Genomic DNA, 24,282 nt, shown 5'->3' on the forward strand with positions numbered 1-24,282 from the left:
TTTATTTTTTTACTGTTCTCAACTTAATTGTTCATCTCTTCCAATATATATATGTTTATCTAAAACTTTAAATTGAATTTCAACATTTAAAAATAAAAATAAAAATGTAGGACAGGAGAAGGAAAAATCCAAATTGTATGAGTCAAATTCTACAATCTGAACTCAAATTGTATAGTTTAGAAAAACATTTCAAATTATAAAATTCATAATACACTTTTAGATTACATAGTCAAAAATACATTTCTAGATTACATATATTTCAGATTCTGTAATCCATAATAAATTTTCGATTGTATGATTTATTCATTTAGAATTGTGTAATTCGAAAATGATTATAAGACAAAAACAAGAGGCTGGAATTGGAGGGTTGCCATCATGATAATAAAATTGAGCTTGGATAGTGTAATTTTATTGAAAATTTCAAGTTATAATTATTTAGAAAATTAACAGAATAATTTATGCCATAAATGATTTATAGGTATGTCGTGATAGATAAGCTCCTTTAAAGTTAAAGCAGCTTCTCTGGAAGAATATTAAAATTGTTCACATTCAAGGAAACGAGAAATTGAATACATGACTGGTTTATATTCAAGATCAAAAAGTAGAAACACATCTAGTAAATTGGAAGATATGTATGATGACACTACAGAAGAATTGTATATTCTTCAAATATACAGTTTATGAAACAGCTATACTGCTTGTAGCACAATTAGACATTTTTTACACTATCTAGTAACCAAGAATACAAACTATCAACACTTTCCTAGTTTTCTCTCTCTCTAACATCTCTGCCATTGGCCTGAATGCATAAATCAGTGAATTGTGATGCTTCCAGAGAAAATGCCCTCTTGAAAAATTCATATGAAGCAAAAAACAGTGATCCTTGCGTCATGTACATAATCAACCGTGGAATCAACCCCCTGATGACAGCCATACAAAGCACACAAAAAAATGTCATAGTGCAATTTGCATTTGAATAGAGATCCCATGAAGGTAAATCAGGAGCTGCTATCAGATGTTTTCTTCTGAACTAAATGATAGTGGCAAGACACAAAATATTACCTGTACAAGCCCTTCAAACCTTCACCCTTACTAATTTTGTAAAGGGCATGGAGCACACTATCGTATTGGTTTGCAGATCCAGGAATCTGTAGTACACTCACTTTTATCAGAATCACGAATTAACAGTATAATGATATTCGTCGACCAAGAAAAAAGAATAACACATTATACTTTTTAAAATAACAAAATTGAAGTTATATTAAGATTAAGGATAACATGATAAACAATATCAACCTAGAGTTAAGAAAGGTTGTCTTCAGCAACTAATTAGATCGTTATACCAGATTCTGCTTCAGTAGTACCAATAAGTATTTGTACAATTGAATTGAAGGTTTTGCATATAACAAACCTGTGTCTGTAATCTAGTCTTGATCACATCAAAAGGAGTTGTGAATAAAGCAGCAGTAGATCCAGCTAATCCTCCACATACTAACTACAGAAATTTATAAAATCACTCTAGTCACATTCATCAGTGAGACAAAAAAATGATGGTCAAGAGCAAGGAACAAACATTAACTCACAGTTTGAAACGTGTTGGGTTGAACACTTGATGGCATCACTTCCTTCAAACTTTCATATGTGTAAAACTACAATTGGTCACAGGAAATAGCAATAAATAAAACCATGGTTTCTGAAGAACTTGGAAAACCAATCAATCATAAAAGACAAAGTAATATTAGCAGAGGGGACTTGAGAAGAAAACGTCAATAATCACAACCATCCTTGTAGAAAGAAATGAAAATCCTCATGGGAATAATGAATCTTAAGTAGCAGGGTCAAAGTTGAGAGCCAACAAAGAGAATAATGAATTTTCAGTAAGGGCTTTTGGACATTCGCTACCAACACCTCAATGCAAACAACCCCCTCCTCCTCCATGGTGGTGATAAGAAAACTGTTTGTATCAGCTTCTTCTATCAATGTGCATCAGATATAAAACACCTACTGACCTTGATAATTGAATGTGGAACATTCCGGCATAGTACAGCTCTCCAACCTGCATATAGGGAGGTAAAACCACCATTTCTGATAATTCCAACCAATACATCCCTGCACAGATATACTCATAAGACCCAGTAAAGTAAAATGAACACACGTCTTACATGGGAAAAGTTCCGGTTAAAGTTTGAATCCATGAGCATACGCACAGACATAGCAAGCATCTCTCAACATGACAGAAATATTTGAAATGGCCAAATTACACATATAAAGCAGATACTGAAATGTACAATGAATAGATGCAATTCACAACAAAAGCATAAAGACAAGGCATACTCAAAGCAAGCAGTTCTATGTCAAGAAAGGTGATGATGATCCCAAAAACTGAGGCATACCAACAGTTGCGATACTGAGAACGAACTTGCATCTGCTGCTTTATTCGCTCACTAGGAGTAAAAATGAAAGATGTGGCAATGCTTGCACAACCACCTCCTATGCAATGGGCAAAAGAATAATACTCCTGCAGAAAAAAGATGACCTCATTTATGCCAATAAACATTAAAATAATAGAAAGACTCATCGATGTTTACTGCTGATAAATTTATAAGGGACTACAGGAATCATTTGATTGCTACACATTCAATATTTATAATCAAAGGAAAATAAGCAAACATGAAGAAATCTGAAAAATTCCTAACTACAAGGTTCACTACTTACAAGTAACTAATAAGATCTTTTACAAGTTTAACTAGCAGTTTCTTCCACCTAGATGGTATCACGTGTAGAAATAAGGGAATCAAGAAAAAGCAAAGCACAAGACATCAAGGTTAACCTACTCTGAACAACTCCACTCAAATGAGTAGAATATAGAGAAAGATGAGCTACCTTTGGAAGATAAGGAAGCAAAGCTGCTTTAACTGATTCATAGGAGAAGGTATAAACAGCAGAAATTGGAGCTGAAGATGCAACATTTGTGGCAATTCCACGATATAGTCCAAACAAACCTGAAATTAGTCAATCATCTCTGTGAAGAAGCCATCTAGTGGGAGATTTAATTCAAGAGGGAAAGTTAATTTAAATGAAATGAGACAGCATATAAGCTACACAGATACGTAGAAAGAAATGAATTCTCTTATGAACCAACCTCTATCAGAAACAATTGATTTGCCAATGTAAAAAATGGACCGGTGTTCAGCACGGCATGATTGGATAACTGTCTTAATTGTGTCAACAGGATGCAGACAAAGGCTGACACATACACCAGCTAACGCCCCAGAAAAAGCATGTTCTTGCTTGGCTTTGGAATTACAAGGCTTCAGATGGGTTGCAGAGAAAGTATGAAGCTTAGGTTCATCATTAGTTATATCCAACAAATGCCTTCTTTGGACTTCCAGAGATTCATTGTCATCAATGTCATGTTGGCACTGCTCAGAAGCACTGGTACATGAAGCTAAACAGTTAATATGACTGTCCACATCTATACTGGAAGAAAGTTTCTGACAAGCACCAACATCTGCCTGAGCATCGGGTACAGCTTGCAGAAAATAGTCTGAACACAGAGGGCTAATTATTCTTGTGTTGTTCAGAATTGCAGCATTGGATAATGATTGACTTTGGTGCGTGATTGAATCATGACTGCACACATCCCTCTCCTTGTTAGCCAATGCAGGGTTGCTTGTATCTAAGGAAATGCAACTGCCAGCAACTGAGGAATTAGTTTCCAGGTTCTCAGGCTGGGTAACATTCACTAGACAATTTAGCATCTTAATAGCATTTCTACCTGCCCACCAATATACATTTCCAGATTTAAATGACATTTCCTCCTCCCTCGCAAATTCCATTTTTTTACAATCTTTATTTGTTATTTTATCACTAGCCTTTGAAAACCTCTGGAATAAAGAATGGATATAATCTTGACTTTCATCAGGAGATTCAAATGCTAGTATCTTCTGCATCACCTTAGGGAAATCCAATCTTTCCCGCACAATCTTTGCAGAACCCGCGGTAAGAGGGTAGAATTTAGTGCCATTTGAAGTATATACCAGGTCATTCTTTCTCTCTTCAATGTTATCCAGAATTTTCTCTTTTGAGAATCCATTATCATCCTGATTCAAATTTTCCTTTGGGAGTAAAACCGAAAGTGATTGACTTGCAGAATCGCATACCTGACCTATTGCAGAGATGAGCTGAGCTGTGCTCAGTATATGAGGGGACTTTGGTTGACAACTTCCATACCGTTGCTTATTTTCGTTGTTGGAAAGAGAAGGCGAATAATCTACACGGGAAAGATCAGTCTCAAAGGACACTCCTCCATGTTGAATCCGCCAATATTTTATTGACTGTTGATCATTTTTGGGCGATTTATTGCATCCAGACATATTTCCAAAATCCTTTGTCTCCTTCTAGAATCAGATAGCCCAAAAATGACTGGACAGAAAGGACCTGAGAATGAAACTACATTAACTATCAACAAACTATGTTAACAGTCAAATCTCAATAACACCATGAATTGCAAACTACATTAACTGTCACATGTCAAAATTACATCAACACTTAATTTCTCAGTCAGGCAACCCCTCACTTAATCCAAAAAAGACAAGAAGTATTGTAATTTCAGAACCCATGACTAAGGATTGACTGAAGAAGTTCCAATTTTGAACATTCCCCACTTCTTGTTTCTTGTAAATTTCATAACATGAACCTTGTTGGTCAAGCTTATGAGTTATGATTATAATACACATATGGAACATGAGAGAGAATTTGAAAAACAATAAACAGCCGTCCTTTTACCTGTTAAACTTTTGTTATCATTTGTGTGAGAATATAAAAATTAGGAGAATGGCACCCGAATCAAAAGTGAGAACGTCAATTGAGCTCATTGAATGAGGAACTCTGCAGAAAAAAAAATGGCAACAAATTAATTTATAGGAAAAAATAAGAGAGAGATATGAAAGTTGAAAAAAGTGAAACCTTGATGATGAAAGCGATGGTGGACCATAAGTAGAAGAATCCCTGAAATTCATTTTTCGGAAGAAAGGGTTTAAGAAGCCGAAGCTGAAGAATTTAAGGTTACGCCCATTTTGATTTCGGCGCAGCATTTTTGTTTCTCTTCTCTTTTTCACTCTCTTCGCTTGCACTTTCTTTTCACCACCACCTCCTTCTTTTTTTTACTGCCATTTTTTATTAGTAAATTTAATTTTCACCAAAACATTTATTATCAATATTGTTCTTTAGTGACATTTATTTACACTTCAAAAAGGTCAACTTTTCTTTCAATGAAAAAAATATTTGAAAAGGAACAATATTTTATCAAAAGAAGTAAAAACAAATTATTTTATCAAAAGGTTTTAATCACTAACTCTCCGAGAATTATAGTTATAAATTTGAATAAGTTGTAAGTGTAGTTGAAATCACAGATTAAATAAGTGTTTTAGTTTAAATTATATAAACTAAAAGATTTCCTAATTTGTTTCAACATTAACCTTAAGAATTAGAGTTAAACTGTCATAATATCTCATGGACCATAACCCTACAAATTTTTTTGATTAAAAAAATCAGTAAATTTAAAATAACAATTTTATTTAGATGGGAATAAGAACTCTAGTGCTATATTAGATTCACAACCAACTATACCCACCCAGACAACTTTATCATGTGTTGAGCTTTGATTTGGTATTTTTTTAAATTATCTTTTTAGTTTCAAACTTGTATTATGATTGGTTTTTTTTATCAGGTCAAATGGTGCGTTGGGGTTAATGTATTAAATAAATAAATATAAAAAGAAAAAAAAATATTTATAAACCTTTTACGTATGTTTGGATCAATTTGAAAAAAATAAGAAAAATGAAGAGTTTTCATAATTTAAAATTAACTAGTTCTTTTAAAAAAAATATTTTTTTCTTCATAAATTAAATCTAGTTTATACACAAGTAAAAAATAAAATATAGAAAAGTTGTATAAAAAAATTCTATAAACTAATTTTAAGTTATAGGAATAATTTTTATTTTTATTTTACTTTTGTTAGAAGTTATTGGCTGGACAAATTTGTTCAAATAATTATATTGACATTTTACTAACTCAAAAAGGTTATCAAGAGTGTTTTGATTGGTTGTTTAGGACTAAACTTGTAAAAAAGATTTTATTCATAATACATGGTCATTAGACTCAATAAAAAAATTATATATATTAACCATAAAATACTTATAAATAAATAACAGTACTTTATAAACCATTTAAATACCTCAATTTTAGAATTTTAGAAATGTAAAATAAATTTGATTTTGACTAGTCAAGCCTTTGCTTGAGAGTTCTGGATTCCAGTTAGTTACTATTTGTTCAATCCTGCATTCCAAAAAAACTCATTTAAGAGACAAAATTTTAAGAATGGTAATATTAAAAATAGAATTTACAAAAAATAGACAATCTTTAAAAAAATCATGAATATAAATATGTTGCGCTAAGGTATACTACTTCAAAAAGTAGAATTCGTAATTTAATAAAATTTAACTTTAATTTTTAAAATTCATTTTTTTTCTCATCTAAAATCGTACTTCGACTTTATTTCACTTTTATTTTTTAGATTTTAGTATGAAGTCGTGATATTTTTTAATTTTTAGTTTAAAGTCACAACTTACTAGCTTATCTTCTATTTATTTTAATTTTTTCTATTTTGAAATTAAAACAATATAGTTCTTATTTTCTTTCAATTTTTATCTTCAATGGAAGAATATTTTTATCAGTTTTATACAGTGTTGTGTAGCATATCAGCCTACAGTGGAGATCCTAAAGAAGATATTTTGTGGTTGAAGTGGAGTTTGGGATTGATGACTCTCTTAATGGTGAAACAGTAGGTCCATTCTACTTATAAACATATGATGATGATGATTATAATATAACTCAAGATTCTTATGGTGGGGACACGATCACATCAGCTTCGATGCAATACCTGGTTATATTTATTATGCTAGTAGTTACTATCCTTCATATATCACACTAAGTCACTCACTTACAAACACACTTCATTAAAAAAAATAGAAAACATGTAAAAATGCACTTACTATGAAGCACGATTTAAGTGAAGAGCACTGAAAAGCACTACTTTTAAGTGGAGAACAACTTTAAATCCTATATGAAGTTGTGCTTCTCACCACTTATCCATGCCTGTAATTTTTTAAAAAAATTCTCCATTTCCATCATTATTGAAAATTTGCCCATTTAAAACATCTTTATCTCCAAGAATGAATTACAAAGATGAAAAAATTATTCAAATAGCACTTTATGCATACATAATGCATAAAGGTAACAAACAAATTCAAAATCACAAAAATAAAATAAAGATAAATTACTATATTATATAAAAATATAAGCCACCAAATAACTTAGTGAATATCATAAACACATACAGCATTACACTGATCTATATTTAATTAAAAACTATTCTAGATAAATAAAAATAAGAAACACAATATAAAATAATTTACTATATTAGTTTTACATCTCCAGTTTTGAACTAGTTCCACTAGTTCCCACTATTTGATAGTCAGTTTATTTTTTTTAAGCAAAAGGGCCAAACACAAAAATTGTCTAAATTGTGATTCAATTTTAACCATTCGAGCTAGTGGTTTCAAATGAAATGTTTTAATGCTTGATGAACTTGTCACATTTCCCAACTTCTGCTACATATACAACATCACAGATAACATACTGAATGAGAAGGTGTAAATACAGCAGATTCAGTGACATGGCAAAAAAAGGCCATGATGCTTTTTTACATACAAACTGATTACAAGCTAGAGTTTGCAAATCGCCTCATTCAATAACAGATTGAAGCTGCTGAAATGAGCTGAACCTTGAGCCCTGAGTGCAGTGTAATTAGAATGAGCACCTAACATAAATAAAAATTTCCTATAACTATGTTATAAATAAGCACTCTACAGCATCCAAGACGCATCCTAACTATTGCCAACGTTTAAGTGACTTCGAGCAAGAAGAGCTACTGGCAGTGGGTTTTATAACACCTACATGTAATACAGGAAATAAGAAGCAGCACAACCAAGGGAGATTGGGTAGATCAATTTAAATAGGAAGAGAAGTGAGAGTAAAATATTAGACATAACAGAATAAAAGGGTAGGTTAATTGAATATACATACTTGAAGGAGCCTTCAAGGAGGTTTTGCTCAATGATAGCCTAGAAGGTCTTGTCCGCATTTTTTGTGAGACTTGAGCAGCTTTGGGAATTTTGGATGGCATAATTGGCCTGCATTCAATCAAACAAATTGAGATCGGGTCCAATTTAAATAGGATTGGTAACAGCTCTTATGCAAGTAACTTGAATTTGAAATGAGGCTTCTCTTCTTCCCACCCATGTTTTCCTTTTTGAACCTCCATACTTCTAAATTTTTTTATTTTGCCATCATCTTTATTTTAGATCTCTGGAATTCTAAAATATATTCTTTTCCAGAATGTCTTATATGGAATATATAAATAATTTTTATTTAGATAATTCTGGCATGTACATTCTAAATTGCCTTTCACAACAATTCCAAAAGATGTTTGATCCTATTCTAAAATGCATAACTAAAATTGTTTGACACTTTTCCAGATTATGCATTCTGAGACATCCTTATTTGTTATTTAGAATGTGTAATACAGAAGTTTTTAAATACATTCTTGATAGTATGTTTCGGAATGATCAAGGATTTCAAAAGGGTATTTGTTCATCAAATCTATTTATGCACCCCTTGAAATGAAAGTGCATACATTGTAGACCAATCATTGTTGTATTATTCCATACCATTCCATATTAGGATAGAATATGTATTAAATTTTACAGAGGGATGAGAGAACTGACTTTTCTGTGCTTTCAGCTGGAAAGTTGATGATTGTGTTGTTGTTCTTCCCTGGTGTCGTTTCAGCTGCCTTCTCGAGTTCAGGAAAAAGAGTATACTCCACAATACTGCTGATTGAACCTTCGGTTTCGGTTCCCATTGAAAGACCACCATCAGATATGTCACTTAATCTCTCCTCCGAATCTGCATCTCCAAATCTTAATAGGTCAGTGTCCTCATTGAAATTTTGACTGATATCATCTCTGGCTAATTTCAACCGAAGGGAACTAGGCTTGTTCCTGAAATCATCCATTGATTGATGAGAACCAGCTTCAGAATGCTTATCACTATATTCTGAGCAGTTATCCATGTCAGAAGCTGCCTTTCCATTGACTTTAAAGCTCCTTACTCCTGGTCTCGTGCTATTTTGAGGAGTCCCTATGGAGCGTCTCCTTGGAGATGTTGACCCGTGTCTAACTGAGATCATGCCATGCTTTGCACCATTTTGATTTGCTTTGAGCAACTGTAACTGCTCAATCTCTTCATCCTTCCTTCCAATAACATCCTTGAGAGATGCCATCTGCAAGAATAATACACAAAGTCAGTGTGGATTTTATAAAGCAGCTTAAGCTACACGACGAGTGATAACCTGAATGACGATGGGTCATAAGTCTAAAAACAAACTAATAACTAAAATCCAAACTCCTAACATCTGTACTTTGCGGATAAGGTGACATTGACTTCATTTCCATCAACTAAGCTATGTAAAATGCAATAGAAAATAGAAAAAACCTGCTCCATAAGTTCTCTCACATCCCTTCCCTCTTTGTTGCTACGAGCTGCGCCTAACTCAACGCCAGAAACCCTTTCAGCAAACTTCAAGGTGCTTACAGTTTCAGAATACGAAGCAACATCAGGATTAAGCTGTACAAACATAAGGGTTTTTGCTTGACCGCCTATAAAATAAAAGGGGCAAAGCTATTGCAATTCAGCAAGCCATGACCATAATATGCTTAGATCAACTCAAACAAATGAAACTGAACATAACAAAACTGTAAGTTACTGCCAATAATGGCAACATTTACCTAAGGAACTCTGAAGAAGTTGGGTCAATTTACTATTTCTATATGGCACATGTGAACTCTTTTGTGATAGAGCAAATATCACATCTCCAAGTGCAGATAGCGATTTATTTATATGTTGAGCCTCCTTAAGCCTATCTCCAGTTGCTTCAGAACGATCCACTCTTTCACTTCCTGCAAGATCTACAAGATGCAGACATCCACGCAACAGTGTGTTGGTCTTCAAATCCGTTCCTCGGACATGAACAGATAGAACACTATCATGTGATGTCAAAATAAAATGAGTTTTGTATCTTCACAATTGGAAAATCGATAATAAAGAAAATCTCAAAACTGTGATTACCTGTGTGATCGACTACTTCTTTCATTCAAGGCTGTTGCACTAGTCGCTCGATTCATCAACCCAGTATTCATCAACTCAAGGACATCAGCCATTGAATTTACAGAATGCATACTTGCATCAGGAACAGCCAACCCATTTGGTTGGGCAGTATTCCAAATCCCAAGTGTGTGCAAGTCAAGGAAACAATACTTGATATAGTTTTCCTTCAAATGAAGTAAAAGTAGATGGATGGTAAAATTGTTATGTTTAAACATAACGACAGTCATAGATGATAGAAAACATACATGCATGAAGTAAATAAACGAATAATATAAGTATGACAACGCGTGAATAAGAATGCAAGCTTAATTATAAATATAGAGTAATGTAACTAATAATAGAAAGGAAAGCCCAGTGCACAAGAGTCCGACTATTGTGGTGAGTCTGGCAATATACAATAGACAAAAGAAAAGGATATCTCTTTTGAGGACCATTGCTTGATAGTAAATCACGAACTTGTTCGTTATAAATTTCAACCATTTGAACTCCAACTTCATAAACAATGGAGCTTCTCCTACTCTGGGAGATATGGAAAAGATCATAAAGTGCCCGATAGTTGACTCCCCAATCTGATTTTGATGATAGGCCAGGTCCGCTCTAGTAGAAAAGCAACTGCTGAGTAAAGTAGCTAGACATGACATAAATAAAGTATTAAACAAATTTAATTCATACCATTGTATATGTCTTTCCTGAGCCAGTTTGACCATAAGCAAATATACAAACATTGTACCCATCAAGAACAGATCGAATCAGTGGTTGAGTGTCCTTGAATACTTCCTCTACAAAGAAAAATTGATGTATAAGTTGAACATTGCTATCAATTTCAACGATAGGAAACTAGTAGTAATAATAATCATGAAATAGAAATGAAAAAATACAGTACCTTGACTTGTTGCTTGACCAAAAACCTTGTTAAATTTAAAAAGTTTACGATTTTCTTTTCCTTGTTTAAGAGGATTGCTAACAACTAGTTCTCCATCATCGCCAACAAACTCAATTGTTGTATGGCTTTGATTTTGCCCTGGAAGAAATGGTCTAATACGACAATAGACCCTTATATTACCTATCCAAAAAAAATCAGGTCATCAATCAAACAGGGGCTTACAAATTCACAAGTTTAAAATATAAGCACCATGTAATACAGACCTTTCAAATCTTGAACTTCATTATACAATTTCCTATTTTCGGCTAGAACTACGTGATAATTTTCAGCAGCCTCAGCTAGACCTTTCAGCTTGATTCCTACATATACACATCTTGTAAGTTGTAAATACGTCTAATCCATTATAAGAACTATCAACAATAAATCATGAAAAGTTTTAAATATTGGACCCTACCGAAGTACTTGAATTCCTCTAAGTAGCTTCTTTTTGTTTTTATTACATCATCTTTGACAGACTTCATGGATGTTCTCAGCTCCTATAAAGCATCAAATTATATGGTATAGCACAAGAAGAAAAAATTCACGACTGTAGAGAAAAAAGCAATACAAAGAAGCAAACCTGGAAAGCTCCAGATTGGAAATTTACGATAGTTTGATAGTTATGTTCTTTATTCTTCCAATTCAAAAATCTGGATTCTGAAAATGCCTCTAATTCCTTCACTTGCTTTCTTGCATCTGCAAGATGAAACTTAAGTTCCTCTATCCTTTTTTCATATTCAGTTTTAGATTCAGCGGCGAGCAATTCTAACTCTGAAACATGTTTTTCATGTGTTCTTTTGGCTATTTCCAAATCTTGCTTCAATGCAGAAATTTCTATTTCACTACGAACTTTTTCTTTCTTTAAATGAGAAAAATCCTGCTCTTCAAGTCTCTTCTTCTCCTCAAATTTAGTTTGTTCAACCTGCAAAGCATACTGAAGATAGAAATTATTAGAGCCAGTTAGCAGCCAACAGAATTCACATTTCTACTTGGAAAAGCTACTTATTTTACAATTTCTAAAGCCTATAAATACATTAATATATAAACCCAGTCATTTTTTTTATTTGTTCACTGTGATGAAAGGGGACGCTACTTCAAAAGATACACACTTTATTATAGGTAATAATCACCCATTTAACTGCATAAACGTTAGTAGACAAGTGTATATCTGCGTTTGAGCAATATAAGTGACATATTTACAATTTTAGACTATTTAAGGCATGGTAACTATTAGTTATTCACCCAAATGAAGAACTTTACTCAAAGATGCAACAGAAATGAGCCAAGCCAACACTTGATCTTCTTGAATTCAAGAGATGCATATGTGCATACATGTGTAGGTGTGTAGATAAATAAACCATGACAGAGGAGATCAGGTTCCCCACTTCAATAATCCTTTCTACGTATTAAATTTTATTAACTCAACTGTTAATAAAAAAATATTTTATTTGGTAGACCAAGCTCGTACCATTCCATAAAATCTTAAAACTATTTATTATTTTATTAAATAAAATCAATCTATTATTGTATAATATTATTTTTTAAATATAAGTAAATTTTATCTATAACACCAGATAACTACAAAACTCTGATTTACCAAAAATTTAGAATGCATAAAGTTGGATTAACAAAAATTAATGCATGCAAAGAATTGTTGATGGTAGTAAATTCAGTAACTTTATCTTGTCTTATATGTACACACACGTAGAGAGAGAGAGTGTGGTGAGTTGCATTGGTGTAAATCATGTCAACTATTATACCATTCAATAACTTTTAATTCGATAATTTTATCTTAACCTACTATTGAATGAAAGTTCCTTTCATATGGTCATATCCACAAATTTTAATATTAAGCCAAATTATTTGATACATCATCCATATACATCAAAATTTACATAATATATACTTTTAAAACATTAAAAATATGAATAATTTGATTGTGCTTTTATTGATGTTCAATTTTCACAAAATTGACTCAAACAATCAAGGTAATATATAATTATAATTCAATGATTGGATTAATAAAACTCATTCCATATAAAGGAAGTCAGGGTGTAATGATTGTTGTAATTCGATTCCCCTATATATAAGCAATGATAATAATGACAACACAAATAGTGAGTAAATTTAACAAAAACAACTATCTATATTGCTAGTTTGTTCCGTTATCTTGAACTCAAAGATAGGGCTTGAGATAGGTTAGCACCTTCAATTGTTGAACCCAACATGAAAGAACCTGTAGAAAGTGGAGGCAGCTTTAAGAGAAAATTAGCAGATAGCAATAATATAAAAAGGACAGCAAGGCATTGCCCCAAATCCATCAACAACAAAAAATACCTCATTCTCTTTGGTTGTTCCTACTGCCAAGGTCTCAAGTGCATTTATTCTTGTTTGATACTTTCCCTCACGAGACTTGAAACGATAGTTTTGCTTCAGGTATGCAACATAATTAAATGGTCATTGTTCAAGAACAACTGAAAAAACTGATATTCTTCGGTGGAAAATGTGAAAAGAAATGTAACTTTACATTTTTCATGCTTTCAGCTTGATTTGAAAAGCGCAACTCAATCACTTGCAGGATTTTCCTCAACAAGCATGCAGCACGATGAGCCTAGAAATATATAAAAATGAAAAATTGATCTATTTCTGAGTGATAATCAAATCTAAATTTGCTTCAACAATATAATAGGCTTTTCTATTACTTATTGTAGAAGTATTTTGTCCAATACCTGAGGTACATCTCCATTTTTCCTTTCAAATATATCACTTAGGATCCTTTTTCCTGTATTAAAAAGCAATTGAGTTGAGACACTCTGCAAGAAAAAAATTCGCTAATGTATTAGGGTCACATGAGTTATATCAGCAACAACCAAAGGACATCACACATAGGAGAAAGGGAGAATATTATTCAAATATTATATATCCGAAATCATTCCATGTATGAGCAAGAAGAAAGGGAAACTTGACAGAGACACAAATTAAATCATCACTTACATCCAAATTGTTTGATTTCAATACTTCATTAAGGTTGGCATCAGAATAATCTACATGCAATCCATTCTTCAAGTGAAACAGTTCATTAGACTTTATTGCAGTATGATCAACGGATGCGATTCCATCTGGATAAAGAAAACAAATGGTAAAACATAAATAAAATGTTTAAATAGAAATAGAAACAAAAATATCTAAACAACAACCAATCCTTATTACATTAGGTGACGCCAAATACATGGATCACGGGCATCTTTGTACTCTTAACAAAATTCAAACATTTAATAGTCTACTGAGAGCAGGACACCTTTTAATTATCATAATACCTGATCCAACAGAACCATCAAAGGCGTGTTGAAATTTTGAAGCATCCTTGAGGCAACTATCGCTTTCCCCTGAGGACGTTAGATTTGACTGGTCCCACCTTTTTCTAGAACAACTTTGGATATTTTCTCGTGCAGCATTATAAGAAAAATGAGTTTTTAGAGTCTCGAGACACTGCAACACAGGCACCATGGATCCCTGCATACATTCTCAGGCCACAAGATTAAATTACTAGGACAAAACTTGCAAAGTTTGGTAAAGAAAAAAGGAATTTGAGAATCATATTTGAACAGGGCCAACCAGCTTATTTTATTAGACAATGTCCAGTTTCAGCATTAAAGAAAGAAACTGAAGTATACATAACCTCAACCTTAAAATAGAAGATATCACAATCAAATTGTTCAGTGATTCTCCTTCATTGTGTGACAAAGATGAAACAAACCTTCTATTTCCTATGTACAGACAAATGAGGTATTCATCTAGCCAACCCATTTAGAGTCAAGGACAGCCAATTAAATTCATAGGCATAACTCACAATATTCTCAAACTACATTGTATAACAGAACTTCTAATACCTGTTCTAGGTCTGACAAATCAAATCCAGACAATCCCAATTCATCCAAAGCCACCAGAAACCTTTTCACACCGATTAGCTCATTCAAAGAACCACTTCCCTGAAGTCAAAAGTGAATGCCTTAGCTTAGAAGAAAGAGGTCAATAGTAAACAAGCTCTCTATCTTAATGTCTGCACATTAGAAAACAGAGACTATTACACATAAAATGCACACACACGCAAAAAACGTAACACAAGTATATAACAGATCTAAGGGCACTCCTACCGTCACCGAACCAGGAACCAGATTGTCCAAAATGCTGCATAACACAGATCCATCCCTCAACTGTGCCCTCAACTCGTCCTCTGAAGTATCTAAAGGCAGATTAAAGTTAGGAAGCACAGCATTTATCCACTTCACCAGTGATGGAAGCTGCTGGCTACCTGAATCCATATCAAAATCAGTGTGGTAAAGGGCAGGTGAACAAAAAATTCAAACAAACATATCATTATAGAGAAGTCAGTGAAACTCCTCTTGGTTTAACACCTGCACGAGGAAACCCATTTCCATTGTTACTTCCCCCTTTCTCCCACACCTCCTGCTCCCACTGCATGCTCGTTTTCGACACTCCTCGCCCCCTTTATCAATTGCACCTACACTGCCACAACACATAATTTTAATAAGCACAAACTCAACCCAAGCAAGCTGATACCTCAACTGCAGGAGAAAGAATTAACCGAAAAATACTGAACATCAATTCATCCAATTTTTAAGCAATAACATCACAGAAGGAGAATGAGCATAACAACACACTCTTCGCAGTAAAACATTAAGAATTAGGGTTAATATAAGCTGCCTAAAACAATCTACTGCACTCCAGTACAACATCAGTACGGGTGCCGTGAATAAAGGTGTGTTATTAAGGTCCAAACGATTTTCTAAGAAACTGCAATTACGGAGAAGAAAAGGAGAAACCATACACTAAACTCACAAAATCAGCTGACACTTATTATTATTATTATTATTATTATCTAACATTGATATATTTCTGAATTAATTACGCAACGAAAGAAGAGAAAACATAAAGAGGAACAGATCCGCACAAACCTATTTCGGGGAAGCAATGAGGGGGGAAAGCGAGGAAGAGGAAGCTCGTTCTTTGGAAAACAGAGATTGAATCCAACGAAACAGGAACAAATATGGCAATGTGGATGAAACAGCAATGAGAGCGGTGACAGATCGAGGAAAATGACGGGGAAATTGTGGTAGGGAAATGAAGAAATTGGGGTTTGGAGAAGGAAGAAGAAGATTTAGGTGGTGGAGACTGAAAGAGTGTTGAAGGGAGGTTGAGCTGAAGCAATGCGCATAGCCTTTTCTTTCTTTCTTTCTTTTTCTCTCTTTGTTATGTTGTTTTCAAATGACAGCGTGAGGAGGACCTGGAATTTTTGGAAAATTTGGGAAAGGGTGAATTGAATTGGATTAGAAGCCAAATAGAGAAATTTGAATCTTTAAGATTTTTCTAACTACCCTTTCAATGTCAAATAATAACAAAACAGTACCTTCTTTTTTACAATTTTCTGATTTTGACGCTATCCAACCTCACTCTCGAATCCCATTCCCGCCGGCACCTTTCCCTTTCTTAATTTAAACTAATCTCAAATAATTAAATAATAATTTGTTATTAAATAAATATCTTAATTCTCAATTAACCCACCCCTTGCTTTTGCCCAAAGCTGTCTATTATTTATGAGATGAAAAAACAAAAGTTATTTCTAGATTTGTTACTCACCAGAACAAAAATGGGTATGTATTTTATATTTCTTATTTCTTTCATATTTTCTCAAATTAATTGCAAATTGTAATTTAATAATTTTAATTCCAAATCAACTCCGGCTAATAAGATGTAATAGTGATAAAAAAAAATTATGAGCAATTTGAAGTTGTTTTTTGTAAAAAAAAAAAGTTAATTAGATCTAAGAACTTCATCTTCATTTCTGCAAAATCTGGTTTCTTGCTCTCCATTTTCCTTCATCTAATTAATTAGGTTGACTAATTTCATCCTTGATGTGCTTATTTTTCTTCAATGTCATCTAGTAGGTATGAAATTCAAATAAATTCACATTGACCTCCTATTTATAATGAACATTAAATTAATTAATTAATTAAAATGGCAATCAATTTTACTGATTTTGATAAACAGAATCTAATTGATACTATTGAATGATTACTTTCTTCATTACTTAGGGGGTGATTTGATGTGATATTTAGAAAGAGACTGAATTTCTTCTCATATTGAAATATTGGGTTTTTTATTTCTTAAGTTTTCATTTGTATTACGTAGTGAAATTTGATTCTATTCAATTGCAATGATACTTGGTTGTATATACTTCCATTTTAAATTCTACAAATTTCAATATTGGATGCTAACATATTAATATGTACGAAAATCGTTAAAATAAAAAATAATTAATACGTACTTAATTATATAAAAAATTACATGCATGATATACATATTAATAACCGTGTATCAATAACAATAAGACTCATTTTGTAAATAGACACAATAAATAAATTAAATAATATTGTACATTATTTATTGTTTTGTTTTCAAAATAATAATTTAAGTATTAAAAAATCTTATACAAATCATTTTTTTTATTGAACACCGAGTACTAAAAGAAAATAAAAAATAATAACTGAAAAAAATCAATTATTTAATTGTATTGTCTTAACTCCTCTTATAAAAATAAAAATATTTTATATTTATCTATAAGTTAAGTCTTATATTGTGTGGAAAGTTTTGTTAAAGATTAAACCTACACTACATAAAAAAATGATACAAGTTGAAATACTTGAAATCAACTTTAGTTAACTAAATTTCCACCTCTAATATATCTGAAAAATATTATGTATATTTGCACAGTTTGGTACTTGTAATTTTGAAAGTACCTGTTCAAAGTAGACAAACACAATAAAGTAAAGGTTAAATACTTCATTACTTAAAAAATTATATGAGAAACATAACATATTTTTTTTGTTTATTTATGCAAAAGAATAAAGTACATATTTAATTTTAAATTTTAAATTATCAACATCTGTTAATTTTTAATGTTACATGAAATACTAACATACATAATACATATTTTACTTAGTGGAGTTACACTAATTAATACAAATGCAATTTAAATGTTTGAAGTTTAAAAATAAATATGTAAATTTCTCTGTTCATTTAAATACACTAGAAACATATTCAAATGAGCTTTAATTTTTAAAATATGTCAGAAACCCAACCCATCTGACTTACATGTTTTAAGAAATCAACAAATGTGTAAGATATTTAATTTATTAAAGTTGTTGGTTTAACCTGTGAGAATATTTTTCTAGGTAAAATTGGATTTAACTATAGTTGCAAGAGTGAATCTAATAAAGTATCAAAACCATCTTACACAGTATCCATGTTGTATACTAAGTTTTAATTCAAATAATTATGAATAATAGACATTCATTCACATATTTTTGGTTTAACATATATCTATTGTTTATTTATTGTATTAAGAAACTAATGCTTTTTAATCACAAACTTAAAAAATAAATAGATAATGTGAAATTACTTTAGAATTTTCCTAACTGTTGTTTTCACTTGTAGTTTAAACTCAAATTACATTAACCCCATTTTTTTCAATAAAACACAATCATTTTTCCTTGTCCTTATTAACTTATAATATATTTATAAATTATATAATTTAGAATATATTTTAAATCTAAACTGAAAAATATAATTTAAAAGTTATTTGTAAATTGTATAATAAAAAAATTAAAGGTATCGAGCAATTTTTGTTTACTCTTTCAAGATCCTTTAAAAATGTACGAGTAAATAAATCATAAATTTGTAAGAGGCGTCTGATATTATTAGAATTTTATAGATAAAAAAATGCTTATAATTATTATTATAATTTTGATTTTATATAAAAGTGGATTAAATTAATCAACTTTGATTTGTTTGTATTGTAAATAAATGAAATATGACTATATTTTATTTATAATAATATTCTGATTTGAGGTTTTTGTAGATAGAGTGTGGTTTGTGAGAGTGATTGAGAACTAAGAGGGACACAAGAAATTCTTCTGGGTTCGTAACCAACGTTTGTTGAATTAATTGAATTGAAAATGGAGAAGCATGAAGATAGAGAAGAAGAACGCGAGGGTGGTGGTGGCGGCGGTTCCTCCTTGGATCCTCCCAATCCAGAAGGAGAAACCCCAATCTCCGACCCCATCGCATTCAACAATCAGAGCGAAATTTTCAGAGCGATCGAGGTTGTGGAGCGCGACTCACTGGCCATCGCTCAGAGTTTCACTTCTCTCTTCGCCTCCCTCCGATTGGCGCTTTCCGAATCCACCGCCACCTCGCTCCACCACATGCAGTGCTTCACCGATGCCACCGGTCGCCTTCAGGAATCCGGTGCCACAATTTCTTATCTATCAACATCAATTCAAATTGAAAACAGAATAACCTTGTAATAAACGTTAATATTTGCGGTTATGCAGTGCTTGATGCAGCAACCAAGGGGAATCGCTATATAAATTCCTGTCTCAGGTATTTTTATTAATTATGTTTGTTAATTGTTTGTATTGAAATGGTTGGAAACTAAAGTAAAATAGAGGAAGCCTGGTGATGAAGTTGAACAGTTCCTTATTCATTATAATCATCGATATCATATTTTGTGGAGTGCAGATTGAATGAAGAGATGAAGAGTGTTGATGGACTCGCCTCTCAATTGTATCCAATTGCTTTGCTGTTTGCTGCTAATTTGTTTTACCCTTTTCTTTATACTTTTGATATAAAGAATATAGTGTCAACCAATAAAAATCACTGATGTTTAGATAAACTTTGTTATGAATACTTGCACGAGAAGAAAATTAGAAAATAAAATGATTTTAACTTCCCTTATACTCTAAATCAAAAGCTCTCTCATCTTACTTATCCAAAAAACATTAATTTGCATAAGCTTGTTTGTTTTAGCCTACGAAAGAAGTTTAGTTTATCTTACCTTCTTATTTTCTTCTCCCATAAGATTATGGATACGTTAAAATCTGAATTTTAAAATAATTAATATAAAAATTAATAATTTACAACACTGAATAGTGATAGTTTTAGTTAGAGCATTATAATTTAATTCTAAAGATTCATTTTTTCTGTATGAAATTTTATATTTACTAAATTACCTTGGGAAAAGTACTCCACTGAAGTGAGAAAGTGCACTTTTGATTGCGGATCTGCTTGAATTTCCACATCCTAGCTGATATGTTTCCAAACATGCTGAAAGAATCTACTGTGTACCTTGTTAACTTACTCCACTTTGATTTAATGGTGAACCCTTGTAGAGGCCTTCTCTCTGGAGAAGCCTTATTTGCTGCTTCAACTAAAGACTTGTGTGATTAGTAAGTAGGAACACTTTAAATTGTTGACTATTGTTCTTTTTTCATCCTTCTGTGATCTTAGTTTTCAATTGAATCCTTAATGGTTTGAAGAAAAATCCTAAGAAAGCATGTAGATGCTCTGGACTCAGCTGTTAACAAGCTTCTTCAATTCCCCTGATACCTTGGGATTCAGTCCTGTACAAGGTTAGTTTCTGTTTATCATAACTAACTCTTTAAAGAATCTGTAATGTCTAATCTATATATTTTTCATTTCATGCTTATGCTGAGATAGTGTTTAGGTGCAAATAAAGCAAAAGAATATTTTTCTCTTCTGGCAGGTAAGATAGATGGTTGAGAAGCCGTAAAATTTCCTCTTTTTTTCCAAGTAAACAAGGAATAAAGAGTTTACATATTGTTCCCCTTTTCCTAGTGCACATTATGTTTGAAGTGTTAGATATTGATGATTTTATGTATGTGCCTTTATCATTATTACTGGTGCTGTTAATAGTTTGTATACAGAACAGAAATGAAAGTACATACAGTCTAGGGTAGCATACTTTGATCTTTCATTTTGTTCTGAGATGGGTGGTATAACAACATTATATGCCTCTTGCTGAGAAAGCCTGTACGTCCGTCCATCTTGGGAGAGATGGGATAAGATAAACTGCCTTTACTTTTCTCTTTTTGTATGATGCCACACTAACTGAAAGAAAAAGGTTTAAAGGTAAAGAACAAAGAATGTTGGCGTGTATAAGAATAGCAACCTTTTGACCGACTAGTCCTGGATTCTATACTGTACTGGCAAACATGAAAATGAATATTTAGAACTCTTTATCTACCATGCTACCTGAGCAAGTGCTGAATTCCAATCCTACAAGACAACTTGAGCAATTTTCCAGATCACGTGCGGATTCTAAGAAAGCCCAACTCCACCTAAATCTTCTAATTAGGATAGACAACTAACTATGATTCGTATGTAACTTAATGATGGTAAATAATGGGTGAAATCATTAACAGGAAGCCAATGTGATGTATAGTGATTTGTTTCCTGAAAAATCCTGTGTATAGTCATTATGTTTAGGGAGATGATTCTTTAGAAGATATAAAAGAATTTGGATCGACAGAGGGAGGGGTTGTAAAGAAACATAGAGTCGTATTGCAAAAAGTGTTAAGTGTATTTTTTTGAAATGGTATTTCATGTAAAGTTTCCTAAGCTCCTATCTTTTTTTTTATCTTCACTATGTTGCTAAAATTATTGCAACAGTCATGTTTAGTATTATGGATATAAACATTGTTTGTTAAATATGTAATCAGATATTCGACTTTACATACGGTTTATTGGGAAATAACAATTTTTTAATGGATTCTAGCATGTCTAGACAGGGATGCCAAAAAAAATAATACCCATGTATATCTGCTAGTAAAATTCATAATAAATATTAAATAAATATTTCTTTAACTGCAGTTAATCGTTTAAGTATTTTAATTACTCATGAATATGAATATTATGGTATTCAACTTTATGAATATTCACTGTTTCTTAATAATTATTATTAAATTTTATTTGCATATTTTTTAAAAATAAAATAATCAAAATAAAGTAATGATTTAGAAAAAATTGTATTTTTTATAACAAGAAAGGAATTAATCCACCACAAAAAAATTGTGTAATTTTTATACCATAAAATAACATAATATTGTGAAGAGATGCATGAGAAAACAGTGAGTGATTGTTATAAAAGAATAATGAAGGATCACACTTTTGTTATTCTTTCTCTCTTCCTTCACACACTTTCAATACTCAATAATGTATTAAGGCTGGATTTTTTTTCATTGAAATAATTACAGAGAGACTGAATTCTCATCCTCTAACCCATTACACAATTTGAATGGCAACATATTTTGAATATGTGAAGTATATTATGAACTTATGTCATTCTGTAAACTTAAAAGGTTATGAGCTTTTCATTTCCTTCAGAATTTCCACCAATATATAACACAAAATTCAATAAAGCTATAGGGAAACAAACCCTTCTGCACTCAAAACAATATTAAAAAAACTAGTAACTGACCATTATCTCTTCAAATGTCTGGGTCGAATTGATGCCAGTAAAAAAAGAAAAAGAAATACTGAAAGGATTTTAATATATATTTAAATGAAAAAAAGATAATTTATGTGTTTTTTTATAGATTTAATTTATGTGTTAAGGTGAACACTTTTTCAGTTACAATGAAGAAAAATGACCTTGTCCAAAGGTTCAAGCTTTTAGCAGTTTTGTCATGACTTTGCCTGTGTTTCACCTCATTTTTGTGCCTTTAGCTATTTATCAGCTGTATCTCTCTCGTAATTGCTGAATGGACACTAGAAAACTACTACCTTTTTTGAGAGCTTGTAAGAATTCAAGTCACTGAAGCAAATCAAGCTCATTCATCAGAAAGTTGTAACATTGAGCTTGCAAAATGATATTTATTTATGCAAGAACTGATTAACCTATATCTTTCTTGCCATTGGTATGATCATGCAAAGTGTGTTCTTGATACATGAAAAACCCATGTGAGATATCCTTGTGGAATGGCCTGATGGCAAGTTACACTAAGAATTACATGTATGTGGAAGCCCTAGAGCTTTTTGAGAAGTTGTTACATTACCCTTACCTGAAACCTGATAGTTATACTTACCCAAGTGTTATTAAGGCTTGTGGGGGCTGTGTAGGTTTGAGTTGGGAAAACAGATCCATACATGTTTGATGAAAACTGGTTTAATGATGGACATTGTTGTTGGAAGCTCTCTTGTGGGTATGTATGCAAAATGCAATGCATTGGAGAAAGCCATGTGGCTGTTCAATGATATGCCTCAGAAGGACGTGGCATGCTGGAATACAGTAATTTCTTGTTATTACCAAAGCGGAAATTTCGAAGAGGCCCTACAATATTTTAGCTTGATGAGAAAATTTGAATTTGAGACGGATTCGGTTACAATCACAACTGCTATTTTCTCGTGTGCTAGACTTTTGGATTTGAACAGGGGAATGGAAATTCACAAGGAGTTGATTAATAGTGGGTCTCTACTGGACAGTTTCGTTACCTCTGCTCTTGTTGAGATGTACGGAAGATGTGATCACCTAGAAAAGGCTCTAGAGGTTTTTGAGCAGATGCCTAAAAAGACTATTGTTGCTTGGAATTCCTTGATTAGTGGATATGGTTTGAGAGGTGACAGCATATCATGCATTCAACTTTTAAAGAGGATGAACAGTGAAAGAGTCAAGCCAACTTTGACTACTTTAAGTAGTTCACTAATGGTTTGTTCACGATCTGCTCGACTACTCGAGGGGAAGTTTGTACATGGGTATATAATACGAAACAGAATACAACCTGATGTTTTTATTAATAATTCACTCATGGATCTATACTTCAAATGTGGAAGGGTAGGGTTAGCCGAAAACATCTTTAAATTAATACCAAAGTCCAAGGTAGTTTATTGGAATGTCATGATTTCTGGATAGGTGGCTGAAGGGAAAGTTTTTGAAGCCCTTGGCCTCTTTAGTGAAATGAGAAAATCTTATGTTGAGCCAGATGCCATTACTTGTACCAGTGTTTTAGCAGCTTGTTCTCAACTAGCAGCTCTAGACAAAGGTAAAGAGATTCATAATCTGATTATGGAGAAAAGATTTAACAACAATGAAGTTGGTAACATTTTATTTAGATACAAGAAAAGAAGAAGCGTGTGTTTATTACAAGGAGTCTCAATTTCATTTAAATAAGCTCACTTTACCTTAACATTGA

At 32.3% G+C, this 24,282-nt stretch overlaps 3 protein-coding genes and 1 pseudogene across 5 annotated transcripts; 2 read left to right on the forward strand and 2 right to left on the reverse strand.

Moving 5' to 3' along the window:
• Window positions 1–565: 565 nt before the first annotated feature.
• Window positions 566–5,156, reverse strand: LOC137812634 (Mitochondrial substrate carrier family protein). The gene is given in 11 exon segments (XM_090299089.1): window positions 566–780; window positions 782–920; window positions 1,063–1,148; window positions 1,412–1,495; window positions 1,584–1,649; window positions 2,010–2,109; window positions 2,394–2,518; window positions 2,884–3,002; window positions 3,143–4,452; window positions 4,789–4,890; window positions 4,969–5,156. Coding segments are annotated over 9 exon segments (2,004 nt in total). The 5' UTR covers window positions 4,377–4,452; window positions 4,789–4,890; window positions 4,969–5,156; the 3' UTR covers window positions 566–729.
• A 2,522-nt stretch (window positions 5,157–7,678) lies between these two features.
• On the reverse strand, window positions 7,679–16,701 carry LOC137812639 (P-loop nucleoside triphosphate hydrolases superfamily protein with CH (Calponin Homology) domain-containing protein). Of its 3 annotated transcripts, none has more exons than XM_068614769.2 (22): window positions 16,189–16,701; window positions 15,628–15,739; window positions 15,367–15,524; window positions 15,103–15,201; window positions 14,530–14,725; window positions 14,207–14,331; window positions 13,942–14,025; window positions 13,740–13,823; window positions 13,550–13,642; window positions 13,419–13,448; window positions 11,793–12,146; window positions 11,628–11,709; window positions 11,437–11,532; window positions 11,174–11,353; window positions 10,963–11,069; window positions 10,708–10,887; window positions 10,252–10,415; window positions 9,912–10,165; window positions 9,619–9,782; window positions 8,850–9,406; window positions 8,149–8,255; window positions 7,679–8,015 (listed from the first exon to the last, which is right to left on the reverse strand). In XM_068614769.2, exons 2-22 carry the CDS (start codon window positions 15,692–15,694, stop codon window positions 7,954–7,956), a joined length of 3,243 nt encoding a protein of 1,080 aa, XP_068470870.1. In that variant the 5' UTR covers window positions 15,695–15,739; window positions 16,189–16,701; the 3' UTR covers window positions 7,679–7,953. The 3 variants fall into 3 exon arrangements, with proteins under 3 accessions (XP_068470870.1, XP_068470871.1, XP_090155221.1); XM_068614770.2 differs by having other exon boundaries at window positions 15,628–15,734; window positions 16,189–16,638; XM_090299095.1 differs by having other exon boundaries at window positions 13,419–13,467; window positions 16,189–16,496.
• A 2,422-nt stretch (window positions 16,702–19,123) lies between these two features.
• Window positions 19,124–21,235, forward strand: LOC137812641 (uncharacterized). Its single transcript, XM_068614771.2, has 5 exons — window positions 19,124–19,540; window positions 19,627–19,675; window positions 19,814–19,858; window positions 20,611–20,703; window positions 20,838–21,235. The coding sequence occupies exons 1-4, from the start codon at window positions 19,249–19,251 to the stop codon at window positions 20,675–20,677; spliced, it is 453 nt and encodes a 150-aa protein (XP_068470872.1). The 5' UTR covers window positions 19,124–19,248; the 3' UTR covers window positions 20,678–20,703; window positions 20,838–21,235.
• Window positions 21,236–22,716: 1,481 nt separating this feature from the next.
• On the forward strand, window positions 22,717–24,271 carry LOC137812640 (pentatricopeptide repeat-containing protein At5g27110 pseudogene; annotated as a pseudogene).
• Window positions 24,272–24,282: the final 11 nt, after the last annotated feature.

This window comes from Phaseolus vulgaris, chromosome 2, assembly GCF_051622355.1.
Source record: "Phaseolus vulgaris cultivar YP4 chromosome 2, ASM5162235v1, whole genome shotgun sequence".
Lineage (NCBI taxonomy): Eukaryota > Viridiplantae > Streptophyta > Magnoliopsida > Fabales > Fabaceae > Phaseolus > Phaseolus vulgaris.